The sequence below is a fragment of the Lathyrus oleraceus genome, chromosome 5, assembly GCF_024323335.1.
Source record: "Lathyrus oleraceus cultivar Zhongwan6 chromosome 5, CAAS_Psat_ZW6_1.0, whole genome shotgun sequence".
Classification (NCBI taxonomy): domain Eukaryota; kingdom Viridiplantae; phylum Streptophyta; class Magnoliopsida; order Fabales; family Fabaceae; genus Lathyrus; species Lathyrus oleraceus.
This window is the reverse complement of record NC_066583.1, coordinates 223,788,653-223,806,982: the sequence shown is the minus strand read 5'-3', so window position 1 is coordinate 223,806,982 and position 18,330 is coordinate 223,788,653. Positions and strand designations below refer to the sequence as shown.

General features: G+C 35.8%; 1 protein-coding gene across 2 annotated transcripts; it reads left to right on the top strand.

Moving 5' to 3' along the window:
* The first annotated feature begins 5,875 nt into the window (after nucleotides 1-5,875).
* Nucleotides 5,876-17,038, top strand: LOC127083141 (uncharacterized). 2 transcript variants are annotated; one of them, XM_051023381.1, is made up of 10 exons: nucleotides 5,876-6,334; nucleotides 6,636-6,795; nucleotides 6,961-7,022; nucleotides 7,357-7,516; nucleotides 13,044-13,164; nucleotides 13,580-13,661; nucleotides 13,850-13,950; nucleotides 16,308-16,386; nucleotides 16,466-16,516; nucleotides 16,701-17,038. In XM_051023381.1, the coding sequence occupies exons 1-10, from the start codon at nucleotides 6,053-6,055 to the stop codon at nucleotides 16,782-16,784; spliced, it is 1,182 nt and encodes a 393-aa protein (XP_050879338.1). In that variant the 5' UTR covers nucleotides 5,876-6,052; the 3' UTR covers nucleotides 16,785-17,038. The 2 variants fall into 2 exon arrangements, with proteins under 2 accessions (XP_050879338.1, XP_050879339.1); XM_051023382.1 differs by having other exon boundaries at nucleotides 6,096-6,334; nucleotides 6,633-6,795.
* The last annotated feature ends 1,292 nt before the right edge of the window (nucleotides 17,039-18,330 follow it).

Below are 18,330 nucleotides of genomic sequence, written 5' to 3'. Positions count from 1 at the left end.
TGTTCCCTTCAAAAATAAAAAAATGTAGTTTCCTTGTTCTGCTTTTTGTATGGGAAAATCTCATAAATTACACGTTTCACCTTCACATGCCACCTATTTTAGTCCTTTGGAATTGATATATAGTAACTTTTGGGGACCTTCCCCCAATGTATCTACTTTGGGATTCAAATATTATATGTTTTTTGTAGATGCATATTCTAAATTTACATGGATATATTTTCTCAAAAATAAGTCTGAAGCCATCTCCACCTTCAAACAATCCAAAACAATAGTTCATTAAGTTTTATGCCCTTACGCTGACCACCAATATTGTCATTGAGAGGAAACACATGCACATAATTGATATGAGCCTCACTATGATAAGCCAAACTCTATACCTCTCACTTATTGGGACTATGTATTCTCAACAACTGTCTACCTAATCAATAGACTTCATTCAGCCTCTATTGATTTTCAAGTCCCTTACACTGTCTTGTTTGAACTTAAACTTGACTATACTTTCCTAAGAGTGTTTGTATGTGTTTTTTCCCTTTACTTAGGCCTTAAAACACTCACAAACTGGACTTTAGGTCGCGGTTGTAGAGGAAAATGTGGCAGGTTTCCTAATTCCAATTTCCAATAGTTCCAAATTTGGGCACACAACTCTCAAATGTTAGTACATGTTTAGCCAATATTATCAACCTACTTCACACATTGGAAATTCCAACAACTCTCACTCATGGTATGCTTCTCACAACAATTGTGAATTTTTTCACCAAATGCATGGACAAGGCCACATGCACCTTTAAGACAAATTTCTAATTGTTTACTCCTAGTGCTCTTGTTGTTAATGATGTGACATCTTCTCCTACATCTATTTTATGGTATCCAGACTCAAGTGCCTCTTTTCATGTAAAAAATGATCCCAAGAATCTTCAACAATGACACTCTTTGAAGGCCATGATCAAATCTACGTTGGTAATGGGCAAGGTTTACATATTCACTCCACTAGCTGTAGTACTTTTGCACCACCTATTCACCCTCACACACCTTTCATTGTACAAAACCTTTCACTTATTCCTTCCATAACCAATAACTTAATCAGTTTTAGCCACATTTTTCGGGACTATAATGTCTATTTCTTATTTTCTACCGACAAATGTCTTGCAAAATCTCAGGTCTATAATGCCACCTTGCTTTAAGGACATGTTGCATATGACAATTTCTATAAGTTTCCCTCTATCAACCTGCCTAACAATGATGGCAAGATTTATTTGCTATTTACTTGTCAAAATAAGTCGATTCCTAGTGTTAACTCTACTTTTATTAATTCTAGCACTTCCAACATGTGGCATTTAAGGTTAGGTCATACTAATGTGCATGCCTTAAAAATGGTTTTACATTGATGTAATATTCCCTTCAATAATAAAAGTTGTACTTTCCTTGTTCTGCTTTTTGTATGGGAAAATCTCACAAATTACACGTTTCACCTTCACACGCCACATATTTTAGTCCTTTGGAATTGATATATAGTAACTTGTGGGGACATTCCCCTAATGTATCTACTTTGGTATTCAAATATTATATGTTTTTTGTAGATGCCTATTCTAAATTTACATGGATATATTTTCTCAAAAACAAGTCTGAAGCCATCTCCACCTTCAAACAACCCAAATTAATAGTTCATTAAGTTTTATGTCCTCACGCCGACCACCAAAATTGTCATTAAGAGGAAACATAGGCATACAATTGATATGAGCCTCACTATTATAAGCCAAGTTTCTCTACCTCTCACTTATTGGGACTATGCATTCTCAACAATTGTCTACCTAGTAAATAGACTTCATTCATCCTCTATTGATTTTCAAGTCGCTTACACCGTCTTGTTTGAACTTAAACTTGACTATAGTTTCCTAAGAGTGTTTATATGTGTTTGTTTCCCTTTACTTAGGTTTTAAAATACTCATAAACTGGATTTTAGGTCTTGAGAATGCCTATTTATTGGCTATTGCACTTCACATAAAGGGTACACGTGTTTAGCTTCTACTGGAAAACTATATATTTTTAAAGATATGTTATTCAATGAGTAAATATTTCCCTACAAAGAGTTATTCCCCCAACTTGACCTTGTACCTTATTTTTCTCCCTGAAATGTCTCTCTCCCACCTCTTCATATCACTCATTGTGTATCATCTCTCCCAATCATCCCCACCAGGCCAGTTGAGTGTCTTCATCTTGAGTCATCTAAGTTACCACATGTTCCTCTAACAATGACTCAGTCCAACTTCCTCAAGGAACAAATTATGCAAGTGGAATATCTAACATGCCAGTCTCTCTCATCTGACAATGTGTCTCATCATTCTAGTGACTCTAGAAATTCAAGCCTAGTCCCAATGTCTAACTCTGATTAGTCCATTAATCTAAGTTCTACTGACTCAAGTTTTAGTACCTCATCCATTTCACCTAGCCCCCTGCTATCCCATATAAAGTTATTTGTGTTCTAAATAGACATGTCAAAATTCATTTTGTGCAAGCTATAGCTAAAATTGGCTTCACCTAACCAAGACTTGAGCTTAAACTTCTCTTTGCTAACTCTAAGCCCTAAATAGTCAAACAAACTCTAGTTGACTTGCGATGGAAGGCACCCTGATGTGATCTTTTCTTTCACATTGATGCTTTCTACAAGTGCGCGGAATGTATCGGGATAATATAAAAGATTGTCGAACCCACATAGAACAATAGTCAATCTTATCACTAGTCATTGTTGCTGTGTAAATTTAAGGCTAATCAGATTTAGATGAAAAAGAGAACTTAAGCAAAAGTTAAAGTAAGTTGGTTTAAAATATTTAATAAAAGCAAGACCGAAATATGACTCGCATCGATCAATAGTACTCACAGCTAAGTTGGATTGATTAATTAAATCAAGACAATATTTCTCTTTAACAGGAAGAAACTTAATTTAAATGATCTGTTTATGTCCGCTAAATCGAAAACGGGATTTATTCTTAAATCTATATTGCCGTTGTCGCGATTCAGCGTGTTAAAGTATAAAACTTATGTTTTTGAAAATCAAGAACTTCTAATTAATTAAAAAGTCATTTCGGGTAAAAAAACAAGTTTAAAGGCGATATCGGTCGTCGCTCGCGTAACACCAGAGTTTAAACTTACAAACGCCTGTTGGCGCATCATTTTTTTTCTTCTAACTATATTTTTGAAAATAATTATTTTTGCAATTTAAAATAAGTCTTACTGTCGCAATTGATTTAATTTAAAATCTGATTTTTGTGTTCTAGGTCATATACGGGTTCCTCTCTTTCAAAATGGAACCAATATCTCTAAGTTTAGCGCTATCCCGACACTCAATTTCAGTTTAAAACATTATTAAAATCAGTTCCAAGAACAAGTCCCAATTTAATCAATAATTTTCAACTTAGATGTGAGTACCGTCGAAACGACGATCCTTATATTCCGGACCCTAAATGGTTTAGCCAGACAGATTTGGCATGATATTCATACTATGCATACCAAATAAAATTCTAAATTTAATGATATAATGATGATAATGAGTAGTTGTAATAACTAGAGTGCATATATAAATGTATCAATACAGTATATGCAAATAAATTGGTGATTCTAGTAGGAATTTAACAATCAAGGATATGGTACTTGTAATTCAAACAACAACAATTTAATTACTAAAACAATCAAAATTAACAATTATAATACTAAGTACTAAAATAATAAAGTGCAGAATAAAAAATGGAAAAAGAATATGTACTAAAAAGTAAGACAATTGCGGAATTGGAAACAGAAAGTTTGTAAATAAAATCCGGAAATTAATATGGCGGCACAATTACAAAACAAACGATCAAAAAAAAGTCTACAAATCTTCAAATCCCAACTCTAGGATTCACATATCACTCGATGTGAGCAAATAATTTGTGATTAAATGTTTGTGAGAAATTCATGTGTCTGCGTCAATCTTTTAAAATCCTTTAAAGTTTTTTAATTTAAAGCATTCATTCTTATGAAATTTATTATCCCTTTTCTCTACTTTATTTCTTCAAATCAATTATGCATTTAGATTTAGTTTGTTAATTTTCAAGCACTTCTCTTTGCATTTTTTCTCCATAGCATGTCTTTGATATTATTTAGAGTTTAATCTCTTAAGTGAACCAAACTCATGATTATTTATTAAAAATATCATTAAATACTTTGCAGATCCATCCTAGTGCCATCTCACCAAAGAGCTGCACTGCCGCATCAAATTCTTGATATAATAAAAAACTTTAGTATATTGTATGTACTTACTAAAAGTACAATACGTGACAAACCCTAGTGATTAAATGTTGTCATATGTTTTAAGGGTTTGTTGTGAGGTTAAAGCTAACTCACATAGGGAGGTGAAAAACTTTGTACATAGTATTTGTGTAATGAGATTGGTCCCCTCCCTCATTCTAGGAATGAGATATATAAATGACCACTACCTCACTGGGCCTAGGTATACCCCACTCCATTACTAGATATGCAGTGAGGAAGACGTCTGTTCTTCCTTAAATAGTGGAAGATGTGGTAGTTCTTTGATCTTTATCTATGACTATGTTATAGTGGGATACATCACCTCCCATGTTTGATAGGAAGTAGATAATAGATATCCTTTCCATGGAACATGTCAAATTCTACTAGAAAATTCAAGTGCATTCCAAAACCAGGTAATATAGAGAAAGTTTAACATATGAGAGAAAGTCTTGAAAAAGATTCTTTTCGGACATGAGCCTCATCCAAGATGCAAACTCCATTTTGTGCCCGCTCTCTTCTGTCATGCACAAACGAAATCTTGAATTGCATATAGAGACCAAAAAACCACCTTTATTCTCGGAACCGAGGTATATGGAGAATGGCTTTTTGGTCCCTTTCGTCTAGTGGTTAGGACATCGTCTTTTCATGTCGAAGACACGAGTTCGATTCCCGTAAGGGATGGCTACTCTTTTCCGACCGCTTTCAATTAGTGTTCATTGCTGAGTGATCACTCACAACCTGACCGAAAAGGTGGTCTGTAAGCTTTCTCTCCCCCAACAAGCAAGACAAGATCACCACTTCTCTTAGTAATGATCTTCCTTTCATTCTTCCTTAGCCTATGATGTCCTATCATAGATTATCGAACCTCCGACAGAATCCTCATGCATGCGTTCTTTCTCTTCTTCCCTCAGCCATACATTTTTTTTTCTTTTGGCCGACATTGAACCCCACCTTAGGTGCTGAATGATGTCCTCCCCGTGCTGCTCGCCACTCCCCGAGGCTAAGGACGTGATCGAACCGTCATTCTAGGATTTGTAATCCGGAACATTTCCATTATGTTACATAGCCAAATCCGCCACCTCGTGTGCCAAAGTCAAACGATTGTTCTTCCTTCCCCCGCTCCATATTTTTCCACATATGCGGTGGCGGGCGGAGCACTCGATATGACCGACGGCAGGTTACCAGAGAAGAGGGGACAACTTATTTCTCATTTACCTTGCTCCATTTTTCTTTTTTGATTTTAAGTAGCAAACCACTCCACTACCTATACAAACGTCAAAAATTTAAAATTATAAAACTATGAAGAATATCAAATTCAAATAGAGAATAACAAGTTAAATATTCCAAAAATTTACTTTTAGAAAAGCAAAACCCAATAAAACGACATGCTTCAACTATTCTAGGGACTTCAAAATCCATATTGGGCAACCTCCGCCTATCTTGGGGGCAGCTCGTCCTACACTTTTATTTGGCCCCTCGATACTCTTTTATGGACTACCCTATCTAAGGGTTTAACGAAATTGTAACGAATTTTGGTGAAATATCAAAACTCTATATAGATAAAAAAATAAAAAAATAAAAAAATAAAATTCGCCGAAAACAATATACATGTAGGTCGGAGAGACGAGAAGATATATCGGTGGTGGAAGAAATGACACCTGGAATCTAAATTCTATTGCTCGGTAATATCCAAAATCCAATCCAAATCTATTCACTCTAGTTTCTTCCCCCAACGCGAAGTTCTTGTTCGGGGTGGTTCAACTCCAAAACAACAATGGCCATCTTCTCTGCGACGCTAGGCCCTTTCGGTGCCATCTCCTTCCTCTCATCTTCACAATCACAACCACTCGACTCTTCTTATTCTATCCTCAACCAATTCAATTCCCTAAAATACCCCCGCAAGTTCCCACTTTGCCACTGGCATCGACATTATAATCATCACACTTCTAAAATCTCCGTCTCTAGTAACAGTGATACTCAAATTGATGAAGTCGAAACTAGTCTTCTTCCACGCCCTTATGCTCCTAACTCAATGGAGGCTCTTCGCGATGCTCGGGTCCGTCTTTCTTCATTCCAATGCTTACTCCTTCATTATTATTCTTTGCATGTATTAGGGATTACGGTTTCGTAATAATAATATTAGTACTTAACCTGACATCATGCTAGTTGGTTAGATGATTGCTTGCTGCAGGCATTTACGATTTGATTGAGTTTAAGTTGCTAATTAGCTACTAATTTATACTCTAATCAGTTTTTCATTATATATGAAATTAGGAAATATTGAATTGATATTGGTGTCACTTAATACCAATTAAGTATATGTTGTGTTCTAAAACTTCATTTCTGCAATGAAGTAGAGATCGTCAGATTGGAAGTCTGCAACCGCATACAGAGATAGTAAACTCGTTTACAATGGTAGGGTTGAGGGTTTTAATTCTGGAGGCCTGCGTGTTCGGTTTTACTCTATCATGGGGTTTCTCCCATTCCCACAGTTGAGCACAGTCTATTATTGTAAAGGTATATCTATCTATCTATCCACATACTCTTCCTTAATGTCAAGGGTTAAAACTTGTATTTCAACATTCTCAATTAGTAGGTGTGAGCTGTTATATATTTTTAATCCTAATTACAGCTGCAATTGCCATTACTGACTTATTGCAATATTGATTCTTTTTTATGCAGAACCAAATAAACCTATTCAAGATATTGCGAAAGAAATGATTGGATCCATCTTATCAGTAACGGTATTTATTTTATTTAACTAATGAATCACTTATTATTCTGCGTGAACCCAACACTTTCTGTGGCGTATCTATCTATTATTCCCTGTAACTGAAAACTCAAGTATGTTCTTGCAGTATCATTTGATCCATTTCTAACACTATCTGAACCATGAAATGTATCTTCTTATGTATTGTATCTCTCATTTTTGTAAGTATTTAGTGCTTCCAGCATCAGTTTGGCATCATAATCCTTTGTTTATGCAGAGTTCGGTTATTATATGTTCAACCTGCTTGCTATGTTTGAACAAAGGATTGTTTTAAATATATAAATGATGGCAGTTTCGTTTTCCTTTAGGTCATTAAAGTAGATGAGGAGAACAAGAAATTGATCTTATCTGAAAAGGAAGCTACCTGGTCTAAATATTCAAAATATGTCAACATAGGGGACATTTTTGAAGCAAGAATTGGTTCTGTTGAGGACTATGGTGCTTTTGCTTATCTGCGCTTCCCTGACGGTAACTACTATGTGTTAATCAGGAATCAATCTTTGCTTTTATTGTGAATAATTTACTTTCCTAGATTAGAAGATTAGTCATAATGAATTGTAATTACTTGTAACTACTGACACTACTATATATAGTGTGAAATACAATTGAGAAAACATCAAGCCAATTTTCCTGACATGGTATCAGAAAGTTCGATCAAACCTGCGAAATCTTGTTATTTCAGTTGAACAGCGACACCCCACTGGTTCGCTCTCGTAATCTTGTTCTTTGTTCGAGTTTGTTTTGAAATCTTCGGAAATCGAAACCTTGTAGCTTCTTGTGATTCTGATTTTCTGGTTGTCAGGATCATGATTTCGTCTTTGCGATTTTCGTTGCTGCATTGTCATCTTGGTTTTGTGTTTATCAAAATTGATTCCGTGTTTATCACAATTGATTCTTGTTCATTTGGTTGTGATAGATTCTGTTTCGTTCGATGATCGGTGATTATCGTTCGTTTGGCTGCGATTTTGTTTTGGTGATTGTTGATTGTAGATCGTTGTTCGATGATCCAGATCCTTTTTCGGTGATCGCAAATTGTTGTTCAAATTACTTCGGTGATTGATATTTGTTGATCGACAATAGCAGATTGTGTTTATCAATTTGTTGTTCGGTGATTGCTATTGTTATTGTCTGCTGCTTTTTTTTTTTGATACCCTTCTTGTGGTTCTTGCGGTAGTATACTGCCTAGCTTCTTGTTAGTTGTTGCACGTTAAAAAATAATTATGTTTGGTGCACGTGCAACAAAAGTTTAGTATATATTAAAAAAAATTGTTACTTGCATCTTGACTTTAGAAAATTTTCTGAGAAAAGTTGTTTTTGTGTCCGTTTTACCGGTAAGAATTATTCAACTTGGGAATTTCAATTCAAAAATAATGTCAAAGGAAAGGGATTATGGAGTCACCTAGATGCTATCTCTAAGGCTCAATCTGATAAAGTTGCATTAGGTGAATGGGAAACAAAAAATGCTCAAATAATTACTTGGATCCTCAGTACTATTGATCTTCAAAATGATCAATAATTGCGCTCATTTTCAACTGCTCAAGAAATTTGAAACTATTTGAAGCGAATTTACAACCAGGACAATGCAGCAAAGCGTTTTTCAATTTGAGTTAGAGATAGCCAATTATAAACAAGGTAATTATCCATTGAAGAATATTATTCTGATTTTTTGAATATGTGGACGGAACACTCTTCTCTTATTTATGCTGATGTTTCCAAGACGGCTCTCGCGGATGTCCAAGAGGTCTACAACACGAGTAGTCGAGATCAGTTTCTCATAAAACTTTGCCCTGAATTTGAAGTTGTCAGAGGTGCTTTGCTTAATAGAAATCCTATTCCTTCTTTGGATACATGTGTTGGAGAACTTCTAAAGGAGGAACAACGTCTCATTACTCAAGGAGTCATGTCTCATGAAGCTGTTATTTCTGAGCCTATGATGGTTGCATATATTGCTCAGAGTAGAGGTAAAGGTCGTGATATGAGACAAGTTCAATATTTCTCTTGCAAACAATTTGGACATATTTCTCGGAGTTGCGTTAAAAAGTTTTGTAATTATTGTAAGCGGTAAGGTCATATTATATATGATTGTCCCTCACGTCCTCCATGAACATAATGTTCGGTGCAAGCATTTCATGCAACTACAAATCCTGCTGGTCCTTCTGTTACTAGTGCATCTAATGACGATATTCTATAGCCTGGAATGATTTAGCAAATGGGACTTTCCCTATTTTAGGTTTGGAAATTTAGGGTAAGTCTTCTAATGTTTTAAATCCATGATTTCTTGATTAGTGCATTCAATCACATGACGGGTTCCTCTGAAAACTTGCACAATTTTTGGTTTTATCATGGTAATCAACAAAATCAAATTGTTGATGGTAATAACCTATCTATCACTAATGTTGGTGACATAAACTTTGATTTTCAGGATGTATTTGTATTACCTGGTCTTACTTCCAAAATTGGTGGATAAAAATTATAATGTTAATTTTTCTCGTGCGAGTTGGCTTGTTTCCACTCCAATTTATTTCTAATCATTTATCTCTTGCTTGCAATAACATTTTGAATTCTTATGAGGATTGACATAGAAAATTGGATCATCCAAATTCTTCAGTTTTGTCTCATTTATGTAAAATTGGTTTATTGGGTGATAAAAATGTTGTTTATAATGCCTCTGTTTCATGTTTTTTTTTGCAAATTGGCTAAAAGTAAATCACTTCTTTTTCTGTTTGGTGCTCATCGTGCTTCCACTTGTTTTGAGATGATTCATTGTGTGATGTATGGGGAATCTCTCTTGTAGTTTCTCATGCTCACTATAAATATTCTGTCACATTTATCGATGATTATAGCCGTTTTACTTGGGTATATTTTCTCCGTTCTAAATCTGAAGTGTTTTCTATGTTTAAGAAATTTTTGACATACGTTGAAAGTCAATTTCAAGCAAGTGTTAAATTTTTTTCGCTCTGACTCTGGTGGTGAGTACATGTCTCATGAGTTTCAGGAATACCTTCAATAAAAAGGCATGTTAATTTTTCTCGTGCGAGTTGGCTTGTTTCCACTCCAATTTATTTCTAATCATTTATCTCTTGCTTGCAATAACATTTTGAATTCTTACGAGGATTGACATAGAAAATTGGATCATCCAAATTCTTCAGTTTTGTCTCATTTATGTAAAATTGGTTTATTGGGTGATAAAAATGTTGTTTATAATGCCTCTGTTTCATGTTTTTTTTTGCAAATTGGCTAAAAGTAAATCACTTCTTTTTCTGTTTGGTGCTCATCGTGCTTCCACTTGTTTTGAGATGATTCATTGTGTGATGTATGGGGAATCTCTCTTGTAGTTTCTCATGCTCACTATAAATATTCTGTCACATTTATCGATGATTATAGCCGTTTTACTTGGGTATATTTTCTCCGTTCTAAATCTGAAGTGTTTTCTATGTTTAAGAAATTTTTGACATACGTTGAAAGTCAATTTCAAGCAAGTGTTAAATTTTTTTCGCTCTGACTCTGGTGGTGAGTACATGTCTCATGAGTTTCAGGAATACCTTCAACAAAAAGGCATGTTGTCTCAACGATCTTGTCCTAATACCCCTCAACAAAATGACATGATAGAACGTAAGATTCATCATTTGTTGGATGTAACACGCATCTTGCTTCTCCAAGTTTCTGTACCATCCCGATTTTGGGTGGAGGCTCTTTCCACAATTGTCTTCTTGATCAATTGTCTTCCTTCTACGGTTATTGATCTTGATTCTCCTTTGTTTGTCTTTTAAGAATCATCCTGATTATAGTGCTTTACATACTTTTGGGTGTGTGTTTTGTTCACTTACCTCCATTTTAAAAACATAAACTTGGAGCACAATTTGTTCAATGTGCATTTATGGGGTATAGTCAATCTCATTAGGAGTTTGTGTGTTATAATGTCTCTAACCATTGTTTTCGCATTTTTAGGAATGTGACATTTTTGATAATCAGTTTATGTTTCCCTATGTTTCTCCTGTCATGAACGATATTGTTACTCTTCTTAAGTTTTCTATTATGCCTCAATCTATAACACATTATAAACCAGGTCATGTATATGTCAGAAAACACAGACAGCGGGTTCCCGCACCCCTTTCCGATGCTGAACGGCCACTAGATAGATATTCACCAGACAAGTATGATTCCTCACATACTTCTCTGACCGCCACACTCTCTAGCATATATATTCTTATTTCTTACTCACAGGCTGCGAAAGATATGTGTTGGATAAAAATAATGAATGAGGAACTTCAAGCTCTTCAAGAGAATTTTACATGGGATGTTGTCTCTTGTCCTCCTAATGTCAAATCCATTGGCTGCAAATGGGTGTATTATGTGAAATTGAACTCTGATGGGTCCCTTAACTATTACAAGGTTCGCTTGGTTGTCTTAGGAAACAAGCAGGAATATGGAATTGATTATGATGAGACATTTGCACTGGTTGTCAAAATGACAACTGTCCAAACTGTAATATCCATAGCTGCTTCTAATGGATGGTCTCTTCACCAAATGGATGTGACAAATGCTTTTCTTCATCGTGACCTAACTGAAGACATTTATATGACACTTCCTCAAGGTCTGTTCTCTTCATCCAAGGGTATTTGCAAGCTTAAACGCTCCTTATATAGTTTGAAACAAGCACCCAGAACATGGTATGAGAAATTTCGCTCCACTATACTTGGGTTCTCCTTTACTCAGAGTCAGTATCATACGTCTCTATTTATTAATAGCACATATACGAGAATTGTCTTACTTCTTCTGTATATTGATGATATGGTTATTACTGGTTCTAATCATGTTTCCATTCAGATACTTAAACAACTACTACAAACTTCATTTCATATGAAAGATCTTGGTGAACTGCATTATTTTCTTGGTCTTGAGGTTCATTCTACATCTAAGGGCATCTTTCTCCATCAATACAAGTATGCTACCAATTTGATTTCTATGGCTGGTCTTCAATCGGCTAATCTGGTCGATACTCCCCTTGAGGTTAATGTAAATATCATCATGATGATGGTGATCTTTTGCCTGATCCCTTATTGTATCGATAACTTGTGGCTAACCTTAATTACTTGACTATTACTCGCCCGGAGATATCTTATGCCGTCCAACAAGTAAGTCAATTCATGCATTCTCCTTGCCATCTTCACTTGGCCGCGGTTCGTCGTATAATTTGCTACTTAAAGAGAACCTCTCATCGTGGATTATTCTTTCCCGTTGGAATTTCTCTTCAATTGAGTGCTTATAGTGATGCTAATTGGACAGGGTGTCCCGATACTCGCCGATCTGTCACAGGTTAGTGCATGTTTCTTGGTTCTTCATTGATCTCTTGAAGAAGTAAGAAGCAACCATGAGTTCTAAATCTTCTATTGAATCTGAGTATCATGCCATGTCTGCCGCTTGTTCAGAAATATTTTGGCGTCGTGGTCTTTTAGGTGAACTTGAATATTTCCAAACAGAGTCCGCTTCTCTTTATGTTGACAATACAAGTGCCATTCAAATTGTTGCAAATCCTGTTTTTCATGAACATACCAAACATATAGAAGTTGATTGTCATTCAATCCGTGATGCATATGATGACCGACTGATATCACTTCCTCATGTCAGTACTTAGTTGCAGGTTGCAAATATTCTTACCAAGGTTGTTCCACGCCCACGACATCAGTTTCTTGTTAGCAAATTGATGCTCTTTGATCAACCGCATCAATTTGAGGGGATGTTAATCAGGAATTGATCTTTGTTTTTATTGTGAATAATTTAATTTCCTAGATTAGATTAGTCATAATGAATTGTAATTAGTCATTATGAGTTGTAATTACTTGTAACTACTGACATTATTATATATAGTGTGAAATACAATAGAGAAAGACATCAAACCAATTTTCTTAACACTATACATAGTTCATATATGTTTATACTATCCTTTTTCACTTCATTATGAAAAAGTTACAAGTGACACCACAGGATGCTGCAGGTCTTTATCACCTTTCCGGGTTAATACATATCTCAGAAGTGGCATGGGATCTAATTCAAGATGTAAGAGATTTCTTAAGAGAAGGCGAAGAAGTGAAGGTCAAAGTTATTGGTATTGATAGGTGAGATTCCCAATAGTTATGCCTTCTAAAGGAATTATCTATTTATTATTTTGCTGGAAGACTAAATACATGTTTTAATATCATTAACTACAGAGCTTGTTGGTTTTGCCAATATCTCTGTATAGTAATTAGCGACGCTGTTGGCCTTAAATATTGTGAGGCTATTGGTTTTTCTTTTGTCTCAAACCAACTCTCTCTGTTTCTAAGTTTTTGAGTGCATATTACGTCCTACTTTTTTGTTCAGAAATTTATATTTTCTTTACAATAATGAGGCGCTGAAGATTAAACTGTAGACTATACAGAGACTCCAGTACCATGTCATAAACTACCCCAACTACTTAAGTTATGTTATGTGAAGCCCACATGAAAGGACTTTATTACATGTATGCTGACTTTTTACAACTTGATCTTGCAGTGTAAAATCGAGGCTTTCACTTTCACTTAAACAGCTAGAAGAAGATCCACTTCTAGAAACTCTGGACAAAGTAATACCACAGGTCTGTATAAACGAAGTGTCTACTAAATATAAACTAAAAAGCTACATTCATATGTATAATTTATATATGCATGAATATGGATGAATATCTGAATGCATGTCTGCGTTTATGTGTATGTGTGTGGACGTGAGTACCTAAATGTGTGTCTGTCTCCAGACATTTTTGTAACTCCAAGTTTTATTTTGTAGAATGGTTTAGCTGTTTCTGGTTCTTTCAGCGGTAATAGCAGTCGCATTGATCCCCTACCAGGGCTTGATACAATTCTTGAGGAGCTACTGCAGGAAGATGGGTATGTTTTGATAACTGTTTGAAGTATTTAACTACTTGAAATACCCAAAATCAGAGATACATTCAGTATTTCTTTTTGGTAGAGTGGTAATGTATATTATTACAAAGAAAGGAGAGGTAGTAATAAGTTAACAATGACAATGGATAAGAAAACCTCCTATACAGAAAAAAGAATCAAGAAATGTGAGCAGCTACTTAATATATATTTAGAAATTGAAATTTCTCTAGCACCAAAAAGAAACCATACCTTATCCCATTACAAGAGACACCCTTGAATGCTGCATGGGAAAGAGAATTACAAAAAAGTTCAATGAAAAGGTAGATGATATTGTTATGTTGGGGATGAGTAGGCATAGATGGCAAGATAAGATAAGATTAGGGTTTATGTATTAAAGGAAAGTCAGGGGAGGAAATTGTGAAAAGATGATAAGATCTCGGTGTTAGGCTATGTTTAGATTGGTGGTATGTGGTGGAATGAAGTGGTAAATAGTAAGATTTCAATGTTTGGATTTGCAAAAATGGATGGAGTGGAATGGAACATGATAAAATCGATTTCATTCCATCCAATCCTCCATTGTTTATTTCATCCAATTTAGAGTGTATGCAATAATAAAATATTCAAACAATGGAGTGGGATCTATATTCCATTCCGCTCCATTCTATTCCACTTTGTTCTATTCCATCAATCCAAACATCGCCTTAGTCGGTTGAGTGTCGAAAAGATGAAGTCCAATCAAGAGAGCAGATCAGATAAGTGATAGTTAAAAGGTGATCAAGTAGTATTGTAGACAGACTAATAAAGATAGAATTAGATTTTCAAGTTTTGTCTTTGTAGATTACTTATGATAGGGCATTATAAATGATGTCATATTATTATTGTAATGGATCCCACCTAATGGGAAATGATTATTGTTGTTGACTATTGTTTACTGGAAACTGCTTGCTCTATGAGTTTTACATAATTCCTATATCTACTTGAAGATTTCTCCTTATCCTATATATTGGAATTTCCGCCTTTGTCGCGGTCCGTCCTTAGTCCCTAAATTGCGGCATTTTACTTACTTTCATTGTGTTGGGATTGAAGGGATGAATTTAGTCCCACATTGCGTAATTCTCACCTTACAAGTCGGTTTTATAAGTAAGATTGAGTTAGACCCAACCACACATTTTGAAATGGTATCAGAGCCTATCCTAAATCACTTGATGGGCTTCCTGCACCGTCCATGTGGCCTCATCGAGTCCCGAGCGTGAGGGTGTGTTGGAATTTCAGGCTTCATTGCAGACTTGCAGTCCACCCTCTAGTTGCCTAAATTGCAACGTTTGACTTGCCTTCACTGCAGTCTCCAACACCTTCATTGTGTTGGGTTTGAAGGGGTGAATTTAGTCTCACATTACTTAGAGATATGACATGTGTTGTGTTTATAAGTGGGGATAATCCTCACGTTACAAGCTTGTTTTGTAAGATTGAGTTAGGCCCAACCACACACTTTGAGATGGTATCAGAACATATCCTAGATCAGTTGATGGGTTTCCTGCACCGTCCGTGTGACCTCATTGAGTCCCGAGTATGAGGGTGTGCGTTGGAATTTCCGCCTTCATTGTGGTTCGTCCCTAGTCGCCTAAATTGCGACATTTGACTTGCCTTCATTGTAGCCTCCAACACCTTTATGGTGTTGGGTTTGAAGGATGATCTAGTCTCACATTGCTTAGAGATATGATCTGAATTGTGTTTATAAGTGGGGACCATCTTCACGTTACAAGTCGATTTTGTAAGGTTGAGTTAGGTCCAACCACACATTCTGAGATTATAAGACTATAAGCTAAAGAGAGGGTTAAAACCTAACTTAAACTTCAAAGCAGTTTTTAATGATTAATTGATACTCTAAGCTGTAATTGTAATTTTTTATACTAACACTCAGCTTTTTAAAATATGAAAACCAAACAGATTGGAATGAGAGCTTTCTTTGCTAACTCATCATTACAATCATTGCGTCGTCTGTAGTAAACACTAGTCTACATCCGAATCATCTGAATCTGATAGGACCCCAAGGATAATATGGGCCCAGATAAGAAAGTACATATGTTTGGTTGTTTTTGTCCAAGCTCTTAGTAAAATATTTTCCACCACAATGTAGTCCCACCTTTGTTTTCCTTATTACAATGTACGTGTTGATTTATTGTCTCATAAGTAAGTTGCTGAACAAATCTTGTACATTTATTGAAAGAATTAAATATTGATGTCACGGGATCGTTTTAGTTCTTGCGTCTATAAATATGTGATGAGTTACGTAAGATGTTGAAGTAATTCAACCCGTTGAAATCCATATACATTATCAAGTAATGACTTTTGTGTGACAGCATATTAGATGCAAGAATCAGCCGTCAGGGGTTTGAAAAACGAGTGGTCTCACAAGACTTGCAGCTTTGGCTTTCTAATGTGAGTTTTCAGACACATTATTTTATATCTATATGCATAAAAGTTGTCTTTCTAATTTCTGAATCCTTCCTCATTGTAGGCACCTCCCTTGGACCAAAGGTTTACTCTCCTTGCTCGAGCTGGAAGACAGGTAAATTTCTTTAATCAAATAACAATTTTTGTTATTTACTGCTAATATGATCATCACCTTCAGCACTGATATCTGGACACAACTTGTTTACTTATAAAGATGTATATAGAAATTGTGATAGCAGTACCCTTTTGTAATTTGTTGAGGAAATTATAATAATGGATCCTGTGTTCCATCCATCCAGGTGCAGGAGATACTTCTGAAAACATCACTTGATCAGGAAGGCATAAAAAGGGCAATACAACAAGTATTGGAGCGTGTTCCCTGAGTCTCATTCACTTCACTCCCAATATTAATCACAACCTTTTTGCACAGCTTTCACATTTGTTTCAAAGTTTCAGATAGACAAAATATTACAGTTGTTGCATTATTCTTATGATGATGTAGTAATGTATTTTTACACCCGTAAAATGCCAAGTCGTGTTTCATTTAACCAACTCCCAAAATATTCCATTGTAATAACACTCCGTATGGTAAGAACAACATTATTAGCTTATACAACATTATCAACTTATTATTTTATCATAAGGGTGTCTGTTCCCTTTGGATTATTAGTTATTACACAACATGAAGATTTAACTTGCCACCTTCCACTTATACTTGACTTTCCTCGAAATTTTAAAATTCTAAAATATCCTTCCTATTATTTATTAATTAATTTTTTTTTCTTTCAAAATTTTCACTCTTACTTATTAGTATGTTCTATGTTCAAATCAAACGAGGGCCCTGGTGGCATAAGGGGCAGGTGAATCATTCTTAAGCTCAACCTCCCTAAGTCTTGTCTCAAGACCCTTACCTTAACCATTAGCCAATGGATGAATCCCATGTGTTCGCCCAGTCATATACTCCCTGATAGAAATCTAGAGAGAGTCATAATGAGGAAGAAGAATATTATATTCATTGATTAAAATAGAAGATTACAGAAACTCTTATATAGATGAGCAGTGGCATAACAGAATATGCCACGTCAGCACAACAGCATAACAAACTTATAACAAACTTATATCTAAGACTCAGCTACACTACTACTCTATTATTCCCTCGTAGAAGCTGGCAGTGTAGAAGACAGCTGTTGTTTGCTGATGACCCTGAATTTGTCTCTGAGAGGGAGGAATTTAGCAGCAGAAAGAGGTTTGGTCAGGGCATCTGCCCACTGGTCTTGAGCTGGGACATGTTCAACTATCAGCTGCTTGGAGAGAACCTTCTCCCTTACAAAAAAGATATCGAGCTCCATGTGTTTTGTTCTGTTGTGCAGAACAGGATTATGCGCAAGTGTCACTGTGCTGAGATTATCACATAGGAGCTTAGGGGTAGTAAACCTGCAATGAAGTTCCTGAAGCAGAGATTGCACCCAAAGCATTTCAGAGGCCAGCTGAGCCATGCTCCTGTATTCTGCCTCAGCACTTGACCTAGCAACTAATTGTTGCTTTTTAGACCACCATGACACTAAGTTAGGCCCTAGGAAAACACAAGCGCCTGAGGTGGAACGCCTATCATCTGGGTCTGAAGCTCAATCAGCATCACAGAAACCAAGAAGAGACAATGGTTGATGAGGAGAGGCAGGTTGGATTAGTAAACCATGATGCAGAGTGCCACTGAGGTATCGTAGAATACGTTTGACAGCTTTCCAATGTTCCTCCAAGGGATTGGAAAGAAATTGGCATACTTTATTAACGGCAAATGAAATTTCAGGCCTGGTGAGGGTGGCATACTGAAGTGCACCCACCACAGACCTGAACTGAGTGGGGTCAGAGACAGCATTGGAGCCAATTTTAGAGAGTTTGGAAGTTGAAACCATGGGGGTGGGCATGCCA